This window comes from Salvelinus alpinus, chromosome 13 (assembly GCF_045679555.1).
Source record: "Salvelinus alpinus chromosome 13, SLU_Salpinus.1, whole genome shotgun sequence".
Classification (NCBI taxonomy): domain Eukaryota; kingdom Metazoa; phylum Chordata; class Actinopteri; order Salmoniformes; family Salmonidae; genus Salvelinus; species Salvelinus alpinus.
The window spans coordinates 44,295,146-44,315,646 of record NC_092098.1 but is presented as its reverse complement, the minus strand read 5'-3'; the positions used below and the strand labels follow the sequence as shown (position 1 = coordinate 44,315,646).

Sequence of the window (20,501 nt, the reverse complement as noted above, 5' to 3'; positions counted from 1 at the left end):
TAGCACTGAGATGCAGTGCCTTAGACCGCTGCGCCATTCGGGAGCCCCATATTAGTTGGCTTCTTTGCAGCAGTCTTGTGTAGACTCACTGATGTGTTCAACATGCTACGCATGCAACGCTATTAGATCCCAACAGGCATAGGCCCTACACATCATAAGAACAAGTGCGGCCGTGGATAGCCAATGGGCAGAGGAGTAGAAGGTAGGCTACCACGTGGTAGACTAGGCCTATATACTGTGGAGCGGACAAGAGGGGCGTGGCCCTGACAGAAACAATGCAGCTGCAGCAGAAACTGAGCAGCTAGAGGAGGATGTTAGTGTAGGGATGGAACAGGTCCTGTCCCCTTCACCTGTGTAGGCTAGTCCTAGTTCTAAGATCCGCTAGTGACAAACCCAAAGTTTTTTTCTAGTAGGTTAATATTTTTACTGTAATGCAATACTGAGTGTACAAAGCATTAAGAGCACGTTCCTAATATTGAGTTGAATCCCTAACCCCCCTCCCCACCCTCAGAAGAGCCTCAATTAATCGGAGTAAAGGTGTCGAAAGCGTTCCACAGGGATGCTGGCCCATGTTGACACCAATGCTTCCCGCAGTTGTGTCAAGTTGGCTGGGTGGTGGACCATTCTTAATACACACGAGAAACTGTTGAGCGTGAAAAACCCAGCAGTGTTGCAGTTCTTGACACAAACCAGTACGCCTGTACCCTATTACCAAACCCCGTTCAAAGGCTCTTAAATATTTTGTCTTGCCCACTCAGTGTATGTCCAGGGACCTTATTTTCCAGCTAGAATCCAGTTGAAAGGCTCAAATAGGCCTACCATTCCTGTTGTTTTACTGGAACTGGTCTAGCCTTCAGACACAATACAAATCATTATTTATACATAATAGAATACTTCCTGAGTGTATCCACAATCCACCATTCAAGGATAATGTATTGTAGCCTCAATGCATGACTTGGCTATTGTGTTTCTTCAGTATCATGTGATAACTAGGAAGCATGATTAGCATTTCCCTTTTTATAATGGGTAAAAAATATTCATATACAGTATTTCCGGGAGAGCTGAAATCTGTATCCATGATGATGGTCATTATTAGACTGGTCTGCCTGGTATTATTATGAACAAAGTGGGTGGAGCCTGTCCCTGTCCCCGCCCTGCCATGAGTCTCTATTGTCTGGGTCTCAGCAGAGCAGGCCTCCCTCCCCTCCCATACCACTCCTCTAACCCCCCCCCCCCCCCCCCCCCCACAGCCCCTGCCCTAATGCACCCATAATGACGTTCCCTAATTATTAAACAACATTGTGTGTGTGTGTGTGATTATGTGTGTGTGTGTGATTATGGTGTATGTAAGTACCAATTGTTTATCATGGGTTTAAAAGGGTTTATGAGAGATGCTGTACATCTGTTTAGTAAATGGCTGTACAATATAAACAAGAAAACATTAGTGGAGGAAGTAATTAAGTGAGGAATGATAAGGGGATTCCTAACAGCACACTGCTCACATGTACAGGAAGCTGGGTATCATGTACAGGAAGCTGGGTATCATGTACAGGAAGCTGGGTATCATGTACAGGAATATAGGTATCATGTACAGGAAGCTGGGTATCATGTACACGAAGCTGGGTATCATTTAGAGGAACCTGGGTATCATGTACACGAAGCTGGGTATCATTTAGAGGAAGCTGGGTATCATGTACAAGAACTGATTATTATGTTCCTGTACATGAACCAGCAAGATGGCACCGACAGACATGGAAGCTCTGCTTCTAGCTCCTAAGCAACATTGCAGTATTTTTTTGTGTGTGTGTTATTTCTTACACTATTAGCCCAGAACGTATTTTGTGTCATTACATACAGCCGGAAATAACTTATTTAAACAAAATATAAATATATATATATAGCATTTCACTACACCCGCAATAACATCTGCTAAATATGTGTATGTGACCAATACAATTTGATTTGATGTACAGGCCAGACACAGAGGGATCTGACAGACAGTTTACAAAGGGGATTAACCCCCCTACCCCCCGGGCCAAGCCCCTACCCCATTACCACCAAACAGGAATTCCATGGATGCAGTGTGGAGAGAAAGTCCTTCACAGCTGGGGCGTACCCAGATGAGCAGAGGACAAAGAGAGAGAGACCCTCCCCTGTTCTGGCCACCTCCCTGAATCTAAGGCACCTGCTTGTTTCTATGGAGAAGTACATACCGTATCACTGAGGCACAACCTTAGCGGTGTTGGTGTTGCTGCACAAATCAGTGTTTTTAATGGAGTAGAGAGAGGGGATACATTCCCAGTGTGCTGATGTAAAGCTGAGGCGTGTCACAGGAGACTGCTGAAAAACATCAACTTGAATGAAGATGAGAGCACGTGGTTTTAAATTCTGAAATAGGCTATCTTCATAAGTATTGTATTGTGAGGCTTCATAACCTGGCCTCGTGGTAGGGATTGATTCAACTAGTGACCTGCAGTGTTGGTCATTATACCCTGATGAATACAGCTTGTCTGTCCAAACGTTGGTTATTACATAATTGCATCTGAGCTCCTAGAGTGTCAGGCTCTCCTTTTCTTTTTCAACGGCATGATTATAACCTTATCATCAAACACTAACTACACACAGTGCTGATAGAAGTGCACATTTGTGTGAAACAGAACTTGCATTAGCTAGATGTTTCAGCCAGAGTTATGTTTGGCATTAGCTTGCATAAGAGGACACAACAGAGGGATGCTCCCAGGCTTAATTGGGCTGACATTAGGTGTCAGTCTGATATGTCACCACCACAAGATTGGGGCAACACAGACAGAACACAACAACAGACTCCTTCCATGTTTTGCTGAGTCAGATCAGGGCTGCAGCACTGCAGTTCCACAGCTGTCCACATGGGGACCCTGGCTGCCACAAGAGCTATAGTAAAAAAATAAAAAAACTTTATTTAACTAGGCAAGTCAGTTAAGAACAAATTCTTATTTTCAATGACGGCCAAGGAACAGTGGGTTAACTGCCTTGTTCAGGGGCAGAACGACAGAGTTTTACCTTGTCAGCTGGGTATTCCATCTTGCAACCTTTCGGTTACTAGTCCAACGCTCTAACCACTAGGCTACCTGCCGCCCCAGCTACATCAGCCCATGATGTCACACCACAGGTTCCTCACTGTGATTCCTGGATGGAAATGTCCCCTTTATTTATTACGCATCAAGAGACAATCTGCCCTCACAGCACAAACTGACAGAGAGCGAGGACTCTTCACTGCGGTGAATCTTTGCAGCGTGGAGTGTAGTGACCTCTTTTATGCTTGGTCTGTCTCTTTACTTGTGTACCTTCCAGACTGTGCTTAGTTTGGTTGTGTATCTGGGAATGACCGGGACAGCTATGACTAAACAGTAATCACCCTCACTCAACCGAATGGACTTTCTCATCTCTGAGACGGAGGGATTACAGTATAGCAGGGCAGGAGACAGTGTCTCTGTCCCAAACAGTAATCATCCTCACTCAACCGAATGGACTTTCTCATCTCTGAGACGGAGGGATTACAGTATAGCAGGGCAGGAGACAGTGTCTCTGTCCCAAACAGTAATCATCCTCACTCAACCTAATGGACTTTGTCATCTCTGAGACGGAGGGATTACAGTATAGCAGGGCAAGAGACAGTGTCTCTGTCCCAAACAGTAATCATCCTCACTCAACCTAATGGACTTTGTCATCTCTGAGATGGAGGGATTACAGTATAGCAGGGCAGGACACAGTGTCTCTGTTCCAAACAGTAATCATCCTCACTCAACCTAATGGACTTTGTCATCTCTGAGACGGAGGGATTACAGTATAGCAGGGCAGGAGACAGTGTCTCTGTCCCAAACAGTAATCATCCTCACTCAACCTAATGGACTTTCTCATCTCTGAGACGGAGGGATTACAGTATAGCAGGGCAGGAGACAGTGTCTCTGTTCCAAACAGTAATCATCCTCACTCAACCTAATGGACTTTCTCATCTCTGAGACAGAGGGATTACAGTATAGCAGGGCAGGACACAGTGTCTCTGTCCCAAATGGTACCTTATTCCCTTTGTAGGGCACTACTTTTTGAGCCCTAAAGGCTCTGGTCAAAATTAGTGCACTACAAAGGGGATGGCCCCTGGTCAAAAGTAGTGTACTACAGTGGGAATAGGGGGCCATTTGGAATACACATAGTGAATCATCGCTTTGTTGCCCACAAGATTAGCTGAGGTCAGTTCCAAATTGAGACATTCAGAAGCTATATATGACAGAACCCACAAACCTCAATTCAACCACGGTTTAAAGGACAAGTCAAATCAAATCAAATTGTATTTGTCACATGCACCGAATACAACAGGTTTAGACTTTACAGTGAAATGCATACTTACAAACCCTTAACCAACAATGCTTTAAGAAGTTTTAAGAAAAAAAAGTGTTAAGTAAAAAATAGATAATAAAAGTAACAAATAATTAAACAACAACAGTAAAATAACAATAGCGAGGCTATATACAGGGGGCACCGGTACAGATTTAATGTGCGGGAGCACCGGTTAGTTGAGGTAATATGTACATGTAGGTAGAGTTAAAGTGACTATGCATAGATAATAAACAGAGAGTAGCAGTCGCGTAAAAGAGGGGTCTGGGTAGCCCTTTGATGAGCTGTTCAGGAGTCTTATGGCTTGGGGGTAGAAGCTGTTAAGAAGCCTTTTGGTCCTAGACTTGGCGCTCCAGTACCGTTTCCCCTCCGGTAGCAGAGAGAACAGTCCATGGCCAGGGTGGCTGGAGTCTTTGACAATTTGTAGGGTCATAAACTGTATTATTCAGAGACAGGATGGATTCAATGTCACGCCCTGGCCTTAGTATTCTTTGTTTTCTTTATTATTTTAGTTAGGTCAGGGTGTGACATGGGGAATGTTTATGTTTTGTTAGTTTTGGGTGTTTATATGGTAAAGGGGTTATGGGGTGTAGTATATGGGTTTGTGTTGAGTGTAGATGTCTAGCGTTGTCTATGTATGTTTAGTTGTCTAGGAGAGTCTATGGTTACCTGAATGAGTTCCCAATTAGAGACAGCTGATTTCGGTTGTCTCTGATTGGGAGCCTTGTTTAGGGTAGCCATAGGCTCTCATTGGTTGTGGGTAATTGTCTATGTAAGAACGTTAGTAGCCTGTATGTTTGTGCACAACGTTTGTAGCTTCACGGTCGTTTTTGTTATTTTGTTAAAGTGTTTTTGTGTCGTGTTCATCTTCGTGTTAAAATAAAAGAAGATGGCATATTTTCCAACTGCTGCATTTTGGTCCGTTAATCCGCCACACGATCGTGACAGAATTACCCACCATAGGACCAAGCAGCATGACCAGCGGCAACAGGAGCAATACAAGGATTTATGGACATGGGAGGAAATTTTAGACCGGGAGGTACCAGGAGAATATAACCGCCCCAAAGCTGAGCTGGAGGCAGCGAAAGCAGAGAGGCGGCGATATGAGGAGCTAGCTCGGAGGCAGGAAAAAGAACCTACAAAGGATCTGGGTTACACTACGTGGGAGGAGATCGACAGGTGGGCGATCAACCCAGGGAGAGTGCCGGAGCCCGCCTGGGATTCTCTGGCGCAGTGCGAGGAGGGATACCGGCGAATGGAGGCAGCACGACGAAGCGGTAGGAAGCCTGTGGGAAAACCCAAAAAAATTCTTTGGGGGGGGCTTAAAGGGAGAGTGGCGAGGTCAGGTAGGAAACCTGCGCCTACTCCCTGTAATTACCGTGGAGAGCGAGAGTACGGGCAGACACCGTGTTACGCAGTAGAGCGCACGGTGTCTCCTGTACGTGTGCATAGCCCGGTGCGGGTTATTCCACCTCCCCGCACTGGCAGGGCTAGATTGAGTATTGAGCCGGATGTCATGAAGCCGGCCCTACATATCTGGCCACCAGTGCGTCTCCTCGGGCCGGTTTACATGGCACCAGCCTTACGCATGGTGTCCCCGGTTCGCCTACATAGCCCGGTGCGGGTTATTCCACCTCCCCCCACTGGTCGGGCAACGGGGAGCATTCAACCAGGTAAGGTTGGTCAGGCTCAATGCTCAAGGGAGCCAATACGCCTGCACGGTCCGGTATTTCCGGCGCCACCTCCCCGCCCCAGTTCAGTGCCACCAGTGCCTACACCACGTAACAGGCTTCCAGTGTGTCTCCAGAGCCCTGTTCCTCCTCCACGCACTCGTCCTATGGTGCGTGTCTCCAGCCCGGTATCACCAATTCCGGCACCACGCACTAAGCCTCTTGTGCGTCTCCAGAGTCCTGTGCATCCTGTTGCTGCTCCCTGCATTAGCCCTGAGATGCGTGTCCCCAGTCCGGTACCACCAGTTCCGGCCCCACGCACTAGGCCTAATGTGCGTCCCCAGGGTCCAGTATGCCCTGTTCCTGCTCCCCGCACTAGCCCTGAGATGCGTGTCCCCAGCCCGGTGCCACCAGTCCCGGCACCACGCACCAGGCCTACAGTGCGCCTCAGCCGGCAGGAGTCTGCCGTCTGCACAGCGATGACTGAACTGCTCGTCTCCCCAGCGCCATCTGAGCCATCCGTCTCCCCAGCGCCATCTGAGCCATCCGTCTGCAATGAGCCTGCAAAGCCGCCCGTCTGCCATGAGCCTGCAAAGCCGCCCGTCTGCCATGAGCCCACTGAGCCGTCCGCCAGACAGGAGCCGCTAGAGCCGCCAGCCAGACAGGAGCCGCTAGAGCCGTCCGTCAGACAGGATCTGCCAGAGCCGCCAACCAGACAGGATCTGCCAGAGCCGCCAACCAGACAGGATCTGCCAGAGCCGCCAACCAGACAGGAGCAGCCAGATCCGTCAGCTAGCCATGAGCAGCCAGATCCGTCAGCTAGCCATGAGCAGCCAGATCCGTCAGCCAGCCATGAGCAGCCAGATCCGTCAGCTAGCCATGAGCAGCCAGATCCGTCAGCTAGCCATGAGCAGCCAGATCCGTCAGCTAGCCATGAGCAGCCAGATCCGTCAGCTAGCCATGAGCAGCCAGATCCGTCAGCTAGCCATGAGCAGCCAGATCCGTCAGCTAGCCATGAGCAGCCAGATCCGTCAGCTAGCCATGAGCAGCCAGATCCGTCAGCTAGCCATGAGCAGCCAGATCCGTCAGCCAGCCATGGGCCATCCCTCAGTCCGGAGCTGCAGTCCTTCAGTCCGGAGCTGCAGTCCCTCAGTCCGGAGCTGCCATTCTTCAGTCCGGAGCTGCCCCTTATCCTGGTGCTGCCCCTTACCCTGGTGCTGCCCCTTACCCTGGTGCTGCCCCTTACCCTGGTACTGCCCCTGACCCTGGTACTGTCCCTGACCCTAGTACTGCCCCTGACCCTGGTACTGCCTCTTACCCTGGTACTGCCCCTTAGTCCGGAACTGCCCCTGAATGCAATGGGGTTAAGGTGGAGGGGGGTCGTTTGGAGGAAGCCTAGGAGGTGTTTAGGTACTGTGGTGACGTGGGGACCGCGACCAGAGCCGGAGCCGCCACCGTGGATGGAAGCCCACCCAGACCCTCCCCTAGACTGTGTATGGTGCGCCCGGAGTTCGCGCCTCAAGGGGGGGGTTATGTCACGCCCTGGCCTTAGTATTCTTTGTTTTCTTTATTATTTTAGTTAGGTCAGGGTGTGACATGGGGAATGTTTATGTTTTGTTAGTTTTGGGTGTTTATATGGTAAAGGGGTTATGGGGTGTAGTATATGGGTTTGTGTTGAGTGTAGATGTCTAGCGTTGTCTATGTATGTTTAGTTGTCTAGGAGAGTCTATGGTTACCTGAATGAGTTCCCAATTAGAGACAGCTGATTTCGGTTGTCTCTGATTGGGAGCCTTGTTTAGGGTAGCCATAGGCTCTCATTGGTTGTGGGTAATTGTCTATGTAAGAACGTTAGTAGCCTGTATGTTTGTGCACAACGTTTGTAGCTTCACGGTCGTTTTTGTTATTTTGTTAAAGTGTTTTTGTGTCGTGTTCATCTTCGTGTTAAAATAAAAGAAGATGGCATATTTTCCAACTGCTGCATTTTGGTCCGTTAATCCGCCACACGATCGTGACATTCAATCATAACTCACATCACCAGATGGAATGTCTTTCAGGTGATCCTGAGCCACAGTCCAATCTAATCAAACGCAATCAAATGTATACTGCAGCCTGCATCAAAATGCAGCATTCATAGCCTTTCTTTGTCATTCAGATACCTCTGCATCCCAAACCAGTTTCATTGGTCGAAAAGTTTTTTTTATTCCTGAATGTTTTTGTATATATTTGTTGTTTTATAAAGTACAGGTGGATACTGTATAAGTTCCACTTTTTTAATAACTTTCCACAAGCCTTTTGAGAGGCAACACACAAACACACACACACAATTGTAACAGTACAACATTACCATCATGCAACTTATGGATGAGAAATGGAAGATTGTTTACATGATGTGATGTACAGTTTAAGCTTTCTTCATTTAACTGGATGACAACAAATCATTGAAGAAAGATTATTAGATAGACAATTGATAGTCAAGCCCTAACAAGAGGGAGGAACATTTGATTGAATATTTTGAAATTAATTGGATTGCCTATTGTGCTGTATTGAGGTGTTTAGGGTGTCAGGCTGCAGCTCCACCTGATCAACTCGGACTCTTGCTTACATAATTCATGGATGCACTTACCATGTAGTTGGCATAAACCCAAGTCTCTCAGGAAGGCAAGTTTCTCAAGGACCCCTTTAATATGTACAGAATAACATTTGTCAATTTGTAGTTGCCATGACACTTTCATCTGTATGCCCCTCTGAATATAGGTTGTGAGAGTCCTTTCTGAGTGCCAACTGTACATGTTTTGTGGTAATATTCTATTCAGATCACCATTATTAAAACTGTCAGGTACTGTGAGGTGCAGTTGATTACTGCAGACATCTGTAGCATGCACGCAAGAGGAGAATTTACCTTCTCATCGCCTAGATTTTGTAGGACTTCCTTGCCTCTGGTAGTTTTTATCTCTATGCCAGAATATTTCTTGTCGTACCAGGTGACACTTTCTTTCGATGGAGAGCTCTGATTTATAGGGCTCCTCGCCTCCTGTGCGGTCTCCCGTTTAGCAGTCCTAGGGGTTCGGTTCCCCCTCTGACCGACACTCAGAGCATCAAAATCAATTGTTTTGCTCTCGTATGCTCCCTCGACGTTGCAGAACATACCTCCGTATTTTTGCCGGGGTACCTGATCGGCCGTTCCGGGAATGACGAGATACACCGGTAAATCATCGTTCTCCTCCTTGTTCCAATTCCGTTTACGCTCTGCCATAGTGATAGTAATGAGAGGAAAGAGGGCGAAAGTAGTCCTGCAACTGTTCTAGTGTGTAGCTGCGCCGTGTAAGGCAGAGGAAGTAAGCTAGAGTTTCCAGACCAGAGGTGGCAGTGCTGCCCTGGGTCCGATAACAACAAAGTGATACCTACGCAGCATAAGCCCTTTTTACGCAATCTAGCTGTTCAGTCACACATTTCAGAGTTTCATCATTACACAGCATAAAATGTCATTGTTAAACATGGCTTAACACAAATGCACCGACCATCTTGAATGTTTCAATGATTAAAAAACTGCACCTGAAATTATGGTGTTAGAGGCTAACTGTCATATCATCTGAATAGGCCTAAAACGTATTATTGTTTTGTAAGGGAGTAGCCTAAGATAAACAAATGTATACATGTAAACTTATTCAGGGTTGTTGCTATCTATGCACGTGTTTCGGCCACGCCCATCTTCGGCGCTGTCCTTTCAGTGACACACATGTTATGAAAGTACCTGTGGTTGTCCTAGTCAACAGGGGCGAAAACTTTTTTTTAAATTACATTCTTTTTTCGGGGGGGGGGGGGAGTTGCCTGTTTTGCACGTTATTTTGGTATTAATACATGTCACATAACAGTTTGCAAACAATGTAAAATATATACAGTATATATCATTGAGTTAATAAAGCTGCATACAAACATGGTCTCTTTTTTGTTTTCTTGAGTAAGGCAGCGCCAAAATGCAGGGTGTTTCAGCCTAGCTCAGCACTTTCTGTGGTGGTGGGGCAAGCCAACAGAAAATACAGAGCTGGCTCAGTGTTGGCTCAGTGTTCTGTCATTCATGGAAACACTAGTCACCGCCCAGTCTAAGAGTAGAGCTGGAAAATTTAAGCCCCTTGGGTGCTGCCATAGAGTTACATTAGAAGTGCCCATCCAAGAAGGCTCGTCATTGGCCACAGATAAAATGAAGTCAAATCACGTTAAATCTACAGTAGCTTTGATTGGACTGATCATGTCAACATCATACTTTCAAAATCTTAGCTAGCAGTCATCATCATGAATCAAGTCGACAATCTACTGGCAAATCCTTTTTAATCGTTGTCATATGAAGAGAAATTATAGATAAATCGTATCGGTGCTCATCGGCCATTGGACATAAACATTACACAACAAGTTGGAAATCGCAAATTCAACAATGAGTGGTTTGGAAGGACTCAGTGGCTAACTGCAAGCATTGCAAAACAATCATTAGCCTGCTATTCAATGGAGTGGCTGGGTGGTCCCAAGTCTTAGATTAAGGGTCTCTTTTCCTAGTTTAAAATGAAAACATTCAACATTGTCCATTCTGTCAATGAAGCAAGATTTTTGCGTGCTCAAAACAACTGTTAACTTGGAACTGCAAAATCTGACTTTAGTGAGTTCAAGACAACTGGGAACTTGGGAAAATGAGCTACGACTGGGATAATACGTTTTGAACTTTCATTCAACTCGGAATTGTAAATCGGGAACTCTGGCCTCTTTCTAGAGCTACGACCTGAAGATCACTGACGTCCTCATGATTCAACCTTTTATCAGAGTTCTTTTTTCAGAGTTCCCAGTGGTCTTGAAAGCACCATAAATCCAGAGAATGCTAGACTTTGATGACAAAATTTGCCCACGAAGGCCCGCCTCACCACCTTCCTGTTCAAGTGAGCACAGCAGAACAAGATGAGTCCAAAAATGTCTTGTATGCTGCTGCATAAATTATGTAATATGCCAAGGAGATATGTATACTATAGCTAAGAAAGTAATACTAAGTGTATGTTGTGTAGTAAGCTGTTAATAGCCCATGTGCCTCACATTAATAATTTGGTCTATTTTCACCTAGCCTACTGTTCTAACCTGGTGGTGCACATGTAGCCTATAACCTGTTTTTGAGAAATGTAATCATCGAGTATTGTAAGAGCTTTCATTATCTGCTTATATGCCCCCTTTATTTATTCTATGGTTCTGACTTGGTTCTGTACATGGAGAACACTGTAAAACGGCCCATGTTCTGAATTCTGTGGCTGTATATTTCAAAAGTGCTGAACAAATAGTTATATTGACTATGTCTGTCTTAGCTCGCTCATTAATGATCTTAATTGTGAATGATCTACCCTGTGCTTTGACCTCTTTCTCCCCTCTCTCTCCAGATGAAATCTCGCGTCTTGTGACGGCCGGCCGCCCAACAACCTGCCCGCTTGACCCTATCCCCTCCTCTCTTCTCCAGACCATTTCCGGAGACCTTCTCCCTTACCTCACCTCGCTCATCAACTCATCCTTGACCGCTGGCTACGTCCCTTCCGTCTTCAAGAGAGCGAGAGTTGCACCCCTTCTGAAAAAACCTACACTCGATCCCTCCGATGTCAACAACTACAGACCAGTATCCCTTCTTTCTTTTCTCTCCAAAACTCTTGAACGTGCCGTCCTTGGCCAGCTCTCCTGCTATCTCTCTCAGAATGACCTTCTTGATCCAAATCAGTCAGGTTTCAAGACTAGTCATTCAACTGAGACTGCTCTTCTCTGTGTCACGGAGGCGCTCCGCACTGCTAAAGCTAACTCTCTCTCCTCTGCTCTCATCCTTCTAGACCTATCGGCTGCCTTTGATACTGTGAACCATCAGATCCTCCTCTCCACCCTCTCCGAGCTGGGCATCTCCGGCGCGGCCCACGCTTGGATTGCGTCCTACCTGACAGGTCGCTCCTACCAGGTGGCGTGGCGAGAATCTGTCTCCGCACCACGTGCTCTCACCACTGGTGTCCCCCAGGGCTCTGTTCTAGGCCCTCTCCTATTCTCGCTATACACCAAGTCACTTGGCTCTGTCATATCCTCACATGGTCTCTCCTATCATTGCTATGCAGACGACACACAATTAATCTTCTCCTTTCCCCCCTCTGATAACCAGGTGGTGAATCGCATCTCTGCATGTCTGGCAGACATATCAGTGTGGATGACGGATCACCACCTCAAGCTGAACCTCGGCAAGACGGAGCTGCTCTTCCTCCCGGGGAAGGACTGCCCGTTCCATGATCTCGCCATCACGGTTGACAACTCCATTGTGTCCTCCTCCCAGAGTGCTAAGAACCTTGGCGTGATCCTGGACAACACCCTGTCGTTCTCAACTAACATCAAGGCGGTGACCCGTTCCTGTAGGTTCATGCTCTACAACATTCGCAGAGTACGACCCTGCCTCACGCAGGAAGCGGCGCAGGTCCTAATCCAGGCACTTGTCATCTCCCGTCTGGATTACTGCAACTCGCTGTTGGCTGGGCTCCCTGCCTGTGCCATTAAACCCCTACAACTCATCCAGAACGCCGCAGCCCGTCTGGTGTTCAACTTTCCCAAGTTCTCTCACGTCACCCCGCTCCTCCGCTCTCTCCACTGGCTTCCAGTTGAAGCTCGCATCCGCTACAAGACCATGGTGCTTGCCTACGGAGCTGTGAGGGGAACGGCACCTCCGTACCTTCAGGCTCTGATCAGGCCCTACACCCAAACAAGGGCACTGCGTTCATCCACCTCTGGCCTGCTCGCCTCCCTACCTCTGAGGAAGTACAGTTCCCGCTCAGCCCAGTCAAAACTGTTCGCTGCTCTGGCACCCCAATGGTGGAACAAACTCCCTCACGACGCCAGGTCAGCGGAGTCAATCACCACCTTCCGGAGACACCTGAAACCCCACCTCTTTAAGGAATACCTAGGATAGGATAAAGTAATCCTTCTAACCCCCCCCCCCTTAAAAGAGTTAGATGCACTATTGTAAAGTGGTTGTTCCACTGGATATCATAAGGTGAATGCACCAATTTGTAAGTCGCTCTGGATAAGAGCGTCTGCTAAATGACTTAAATGTAAATGTAAATGTAATTGAAATTACGGATTGCCTCTTATCCACTTGTCGTTCCCTTATGCCATAGTTAGTACATCTCAATTTTCAGTAGAAACCACATTTGTTTAAGCAAGTCAGCCATATCAGCTATGTTTTTTTAAAAGCAGTAAATGAGGCTGAATGAACTGTTTCGCTGCCAGACAAGGCTCCGCTGATAGGCAGGTGTAGCAGTGGTAAGGTGTTGGGACTGCTGTTGGGACTCTGCTGTTGGGACAGCTTTATGTAGGCCCTAACAGTTTGTGGTCACCGTTTGTCACCGTTATAGTGCAATTAATGTATTGTTTAGTGTTGTGTTGTGTTGTGTAGTGGCTTTGCTGGCATGCATCCCACAATTTTTTTTATTTTTGCCCAACCAAGATTTACATGCTAAAATCGCCACTGCTCGTCTATCATATCTACTGGACAGTGGTAATGGCAGTTCAAACTTCAAACACACAATTTCCCTCGCATCACCCAGAAAAGCTATATCTTTAAGCACGTGTCTGAGCCTGCAGACGACAGCATCACTGTTCTCTGACACTGGCTTGATTAGTAGAAATTAGACAGACGGGTCCAGTCAGCAGGAAGAAAGATTCTAGCATGTCTAAAAGTGCTAGAGACAAGCACAGTCAGCAACTGAAGGATGAAACCTCATTCGACTGGCTAAGGAGATGGAAAAACACAACCATGCAAATGTTTTAAAGGCCCAATGCAGCCGTTTTTATATGAATATTACATTTATTCTTGGGTAACAATTAAATACCTTACTGTAATAGATTTCCATTATAATGGGAAAACATAGCTTTTTAGTAACCTCTACGGGATTGCTGACCCCCCACGTGACAGTTGAGCTATGGTGCGCTAATGTGATTAGCATGAGGTTGTAAGTAAGAAGAACATTTCCCAGGACATAGACATATCTGATATGGGCAGAAAGCTTAAATTCTTGTTAATCTAACCGCACTGTCCAATTTACAGTAGCTATTACAGTGAAAGAATACCATGCGCCTAAACTGGAATAATACATTTTGGCCTTTCTCTTGCACTTCAAAAATGATGAAAAAAAGAAAAGAAAAAAGAAAAAAAAATGATTTTTTTTTTAAATCTTTTTTTAAATTATCTTTTACCAGATCTAATGTGTTATATTCTCCTACATTAATTTCACATTTCCACAAACTTCAAAGTGTTTCCTTTCAAATGGTATCAAGAATATGCATATCCTTGCTTCAGGTCGTGAGCTACAGGCAGTAAGTTTTGGTTAAGTCATTTTAGGCAAAAATTGAAAAAAAGGGTCCGATACTTAAGAGGGTAAAAAATTACTTCTCAAGCAAGAATTTCAATAGGGTCTGCCTCTAGCAGATACCTTCTCACACCACAGACGCTGTGAGACATATTAGATGAGACAGGATGTCAGGATGTGGAAAGGTGTCAGAGAGGATGGTGCATTACTGCCACAAACAGCACGTGTGGTAAAATGACATTTAGAATTCGAAGCTACTAGCTAGCGGCACAGACGAAAGAGGTTAGTTATCAGTATCTTTTCTAGCAAGCTAGCTAGCGCTACTAGCTGGCTGGTAGACAGACACATGCACAAATAGTGTTCTACCTGTGCAGTGTACATGCCCCTTTGCCCTTCCAGTCGGTGGAGGTATAATTTCCTCAAAAATGTATATTTTTTTAATGTACAATTTGGACATTGCTCTGTACCCACTACTCGCAAATCATCATTAAATTCTCATCTATACTTCAGAACCAAAAAAGTTGCGTGTCCTGATCATTGGCGCGCAAATGGAGGGCACACATATCCAGATTTGTGACCCGAAATAACTATTTTCCTCCAATTTTGCCTGGCAAAAAAAAAATTGTAGGCCTACATTTATATTATCCATATAAAATACAGTTTAGCAATCTAGGTAACACTTTCTTTTAAGAGAGTCCTATTACAGTGTAATTACACTGTAACAAGTATCGTATTGAACTGTAATGACTCATAGCTACAATGTAATAACAACATGTACCTGGTAGTATTTGCGATCTGTAATTACAGAAGTGTAACAACAAATACTTGTTACCATGCTTGTTACAAATGGGCAGTTTTCCACTAAATTCACCAACTTAGTGTTTCGCTTCTTCTCAGCTGCATCTGATACATTAACAACTGTGACAAAGGTTTTGATCCCTTGTGGATGTGCTGGGTGTATGAGAGATTATAGTCTATGCTCAATAGGTTCTTATTACTTAACCATGAATGTGCACTAAAATGAAGTGTATCTTGAGGGGTACTTACTTGTAACTAATGTGTGCTCATACAGTACATTACCCATCCTGACAACCTGGCCCTCATTTTAAACCATGTGGAAGTGAAATCCAAGTGGGAAAATAAACACACTAGTACACCACAGAGTACATGTAATATCTGCATAAGTACAATGTACTGTAGGTGTTACACAGGATTTGGCTAGTTAGAGTGAGGTTTATCTTGAGGGGCACTTACTTGTAATTATAGTGTACCGATAGCCAGTGGTGAAAAAAGTACCCAATTGTCATATTTGAGTAAAAGTAAAGATACCTTAATAGAAAATGACTAAAGTAAAAGTGTAAGTCACCCAGTAAAATACTCCTTGAGTAAAAGTCTGAAAGTACTTGGTTTTATTAAATATAAAAAGTATAAATCATTTCACATTCCATATATTAAGCAAACTAGACAGCACAAATCAAAAATATGAAAAATATTATAGATAACCTGGGGCACACTCAGACATCAATTACAAACAAAGCATTTGTGCTTAGTGTGTCCGCCAGACAAGAGGCAGTTGGGATGACCAGGGATGTTCTCCTGATAAGTGTGTGAATTGGACCATTTTCCTGTCCTGCTAAGCATTCGAAATGTAATGAGTACTTAGGGAAACAATACATGTACTATGCTTTGAAATAGTGGCTTATTCCTCATCTGGGATGACACTTGTATTAGACCTGTTTTTGTAAACTCAACCAAGTTAACCCAGATGGTATGCTTTATTTTGGGGGCAAGTGCTAGCAACAACATTGGTAGGAGATATATTTTGAACAGTGCACATTCATGGTTAAGTAATTCGAGCCTATTCAGCATAGGCTATAATCTCTCAGACACCCAGCACATCCACAACCCAACCTTGTCACAGTTAATGAATGAGATGCAGCGGAGAAGTAACAAAAAAATAAGTTGGTGAATTTTGTGGAAACCTGCCCATTTGTAACAAGCATAGTAACAAGCATTCGTTGTTACACTTCTGTAATTACAGACTGCAATTGCTACCAGTTACATGTTATTACACTGTAACTATGAGTTATTATAGTTAATTACAATACTTGTTACAGTGTAATTACACATGTAAGTATTACCGCAATCAATCAAACTACTGACTTATCTTTGCCAGAACAACAGGCTACCTGGTCATTTGATTAATCCTTTTCATATTTCAGATAGGCCTAGTTTGGATGGCTACTGGCTATACAGTATGTCTAAAGATAAGCAGCTGTAACATCGCACCACCTTCAATATTATGGGATGAAGATGTAACATATTCTGGCAAATTTATTACAATATTTATGAGGAAGAACAGGGCTACTCGGCTGGCAACTAGCACTCTACAGGCAGGCTGCCCTCCAGAGTGATGACGTGGTGCAGACAGATCATGCTTTCCAGGCAGGCTGCCCTCCAGAGTGATGACATGGTGCAGACAGATCATGCTTTCCAGGCAGGCTGCCCTCCAGAGTGATGACATGGTGCAGACAGAACATGCTTTCCAACCGATCCGGCAACCTCTGCAACAGGTACGCCGTATGATTCTGCTTTGGGCTCCAGAGAAGTGAGATTATATATCCCTAGTTGATATTGGCTACTAACATGACTTCAGCTCCAAATGCAGGTGTAAAACGCAGTTTATTTATGTAGCCTATCTTGCGTTTTCCAAATATATCATAGTTTATGGCTGTAATGATTTGCGCAGCGATTGTGTGTGCACACGTCCAGCTGCGTGCACGGGGGTCGCAAGTTTTGTACCACTCCTTTTTGGGGGTTACGGATCAAACATTTTGAAAACCACTGGGGTACATGATAGTGGTAACAAATGGCATTGCTTTGGTGTCACGTATACTCCCTCTCCAGCCTCTAGGTCATCAGGCTGCTGATTATCCCGCACATCTGTCACCATCGTCTCGTGCACCTGCGCCTCATTACACTCACCTGAACTCCATCACCTCCTTGATTATCTTCCCTATATCTGTCACTCCCCTTGGGTTTTTCCTCAGGTGTTATTGACTCTGTTTCCTGTCGGTGCGTTGTTTGTGTTTCGTGTTTATTGTTTGGTGTATTCATTAAAACACTCACTCCCTGAACCTGCTTCCCGACTCTCACCGCACTCGTTACAGAATAACACCTCTCCTAAGGGAAGCATCAAGGAGTGGTTTTTTGTGTGTCTCAGTGTAAATGACGTCGGGTCTGGGAGCCACTACAGGGCCTCATGCCGTAGCCGGATCGCCAGGCTCCCCTGCCTCAGCTGGCTCATCTGACTTTCATGCCGGATTGCCAGGCTCCCCTGCTTCCACCTGCTCGTCAGGTTCTCATGCCTCAGCCGGATCGCCAGGCTCCCCTGCCTCAGCCGGATCGCCAGGCTCCCCTGCCTCAGCCGGTCTGTCAGGTTCCCGAGCCCCAGCCGACTCAACAGGTTCTCGCGCACCTGCCGGCTCGCAGGTTCCTGAGCCTCAGTCGGTGTGACAGGTTCTCGCGCTTCAGCAGGGGTGACCGGTCCGCTCCTGATCCCCGGGTTCGTCCCCTTTGTCGGCGTCTTGCGGCGGGAGCCGCGCGTCGGGGAGGGCCTCTCGGTCATCAGGCTGCTGATTATCCCGCACACCTGTCACCATCGTCAAGCACACCAGCGCCTCATGACACTCACCTGGACTCCATCACCTCCTTGATTATCTTCCCTATATCTGTCACTCACCTTGTGTAACGTCTCGTCGGAAGGCATGGACCAAAGCGCAGCGGTGTTCATGATATTTTATTTCTCAAAAAACACTCGAACAAAATAACAAAGTGAAAAACCGAAACAGTTCTATCAGGTGCAGACACTAAACAAAAAATAACTATCCACAAAACACAACGGAAAAGGAAAATGTATACAGTGGGGAGAACAAGTATTTGATACACTGCCGATTTTGCAAGTTTTCCTACTTACAAAGCATGTAGAGGTCTGTAATTTTTATCATAGGTACACTTCAACTGTGAGAGACGGAATCTAAAACAAAAATCCAGAAAATCACATTGTATGATTTTTAAGTAAATAATTTGCATTTTATTGCATGACATAAGTATTTGATACATCAGAAAAGCAGAACTTAATATTTGGTACAGAAACCTTTGTGTGCAATTACAGAGATCATACGTTTCCTGTAGTTCTTGACCAGGTTTGCACACACTGCAGCAGGGATTTTGGCCCACTCCTCCATACAGACCTTCTCCAGATCCTTCAGGTTTCGGGGCTGTCGCTGGGCAATACGGACTTTCAGCTCCCTCCAAAGATTTTCTATTGGGTTCAGGTCTGGAGACTGGCTAGGCCACTCCAGGACCTTGAGATGCTTCTTACGGAGCCACTCCTTAGTTGCCCTGGCTGTGTGTTTCGGGTCGTTGTCATGCTGGAAGAACCAGCCACGACCCATCTTCAATGCTCTTACTGAGGGAAGGAGGTTGTTGGCCAAGATCTCGCGATACATGGCCCCATCCATCCTCCCCTCAATACGGTGCAGTCGTCCTGTCCCCTTTGCAGAAAAGCATCCCCAAAGAATGATGTTTCCACCTCCATGCTTCACGGTTGGGATGGTGTTCTTGGGGTTGTACTCATCCTTCTTCTTCCTCCAAACACGGCGAGTGGAGTTTAGACCAAAAAGCTCTATTTTTGTCTCATCAGACCACATGACCTTCTCCCATTCCTCCTCTGGATCATCCAGATGGTCATTGGCAAACTTCAGACGGGCCTGGACATGCGCTGGCTTGAGCAGGGGGATCTTGCGTGCGCTGCAGGATTTTAATCCATGACGGCATGGTGTGTTACTAATGGTTTTCTTTGAGACTGTGGTCCCAGCTCTCTTCAGGTTATTGACCAGGTCCTGCCGTGTAGTTCTGGGCTGATCCCTCACCTTCCTCATGATCATTGATGCCCCACGAGGTGAGATCTTGCATGGAGCCCCAGACCGAGGGTGATTGACCGTCATCTTGAACTTCTTCCATTTTCTAATAATTGCGCCAACAGTTGTTGCCTTCTCACCAAGCTGCTTGCCTATTGTCCTGTAGCCCATCCCAGCCTTGTGCAGGTCTACAATTGTATCCCTGATGTCCTTACACAGCTCTCTGGTCTTGGCCATTGTGGAGAGGTTGGAGTCTGTTTGATTGAGTGTGTGGACAGGTGTCTTTTATACAGGTAACGAGTTCAAACAGGTGCAGTTAATACAGGTAATGAGTGAAGAACAGGAGGGCTTCTTAAAGAAAAACTAACAGGTCTGTGAGAGCCAGAATTCTTACTGGTTGGTAGGTGATCAAATACTTATGTCATGCAATAAATTGCAAATTAATTACTTAAAAATCATACAATGTGATTTTCTGGATTTTTGTTTTAGATTCCGTCTCTTACAGTTGAAGTGTACCTATGATAAAAATTACAGACCTCTACATGCTTTGTAAGTAGGAAAACCTGCAAAATCGGCAGTGTATCAAATACTTGTTCTCCCCACTGTATATGATCCCCAATCAGAGACAAAGATAGACAGCTGCCTCTGATTGGGAACCACACAAACATAGAAATAAAGAAACTAGAATGCCCACCCTAGTCAGACCCTGGCCTAACCAAAATAGAGAATAAAAGCCTCTCTATGGCCAAGGCGTGATACCTTGGTTCTTTCCTCAGGTGTTAATGACTCTGTTTTCTGTCGGTGCGTTGTTTGTGTTTCGTGTTTTGTTTATTCATTAAAACACTCACTCCCTGTACTTGCTTCCCAACTCTCATGGCACTCTTACATTTGGGTTGGAGATAGTAACGGTAGGCTACAGTATTTCTTACAATCTTCTGTTTTGACTGGAATTGTGTTGGTCATTGTTACTAATACACCCAAAGTTTACATACACCTTAGCCAAATACATTTAAACTCAGTTTTTCACAATTCCTGACATTTAATCAGAGTGACAAATCCCTGTCTTAGGTCAGTTAGGATCACCACTTTATTTTAAGAATGTCAAATGTCAGAATAATAGTAGAGAGAATGATTTATTTCAGCTTTTATTTCTTTCATCACATTCCCAGTGGGCCAGAAGTTTA

General features: G+C 45.5%; 1 protein-coding gene across 2 annotated transcripts in view; it reads right to left on the bottom strand.

The window, feature by feature from the left end:
• dpysl3 (dihydropyrimidinase like 3) overlaps positions 1-9,309 on the bottom strand; it is a 54,135-nt gene extending 44,826 nt beyond the window's left edge. For both annotated transcript variants that reach the window (XM_071339508.1, XM_071339507.1), the window contains exon 1: positions 8,941-9,309. In XM_071339508.1, coding sequence (XP_071195609.1) covers positions 8,941-9,294 — 354 coding nt within the window. In that variant the 5' untranslated portion in view covers positions 9,295-9,309. The remainder of the gene's footprint in view (positions 1-8,940) is intronic.
• Between the last annotated feature and the right edge of the window lie 11,192 nt (positions 9,310-20,501).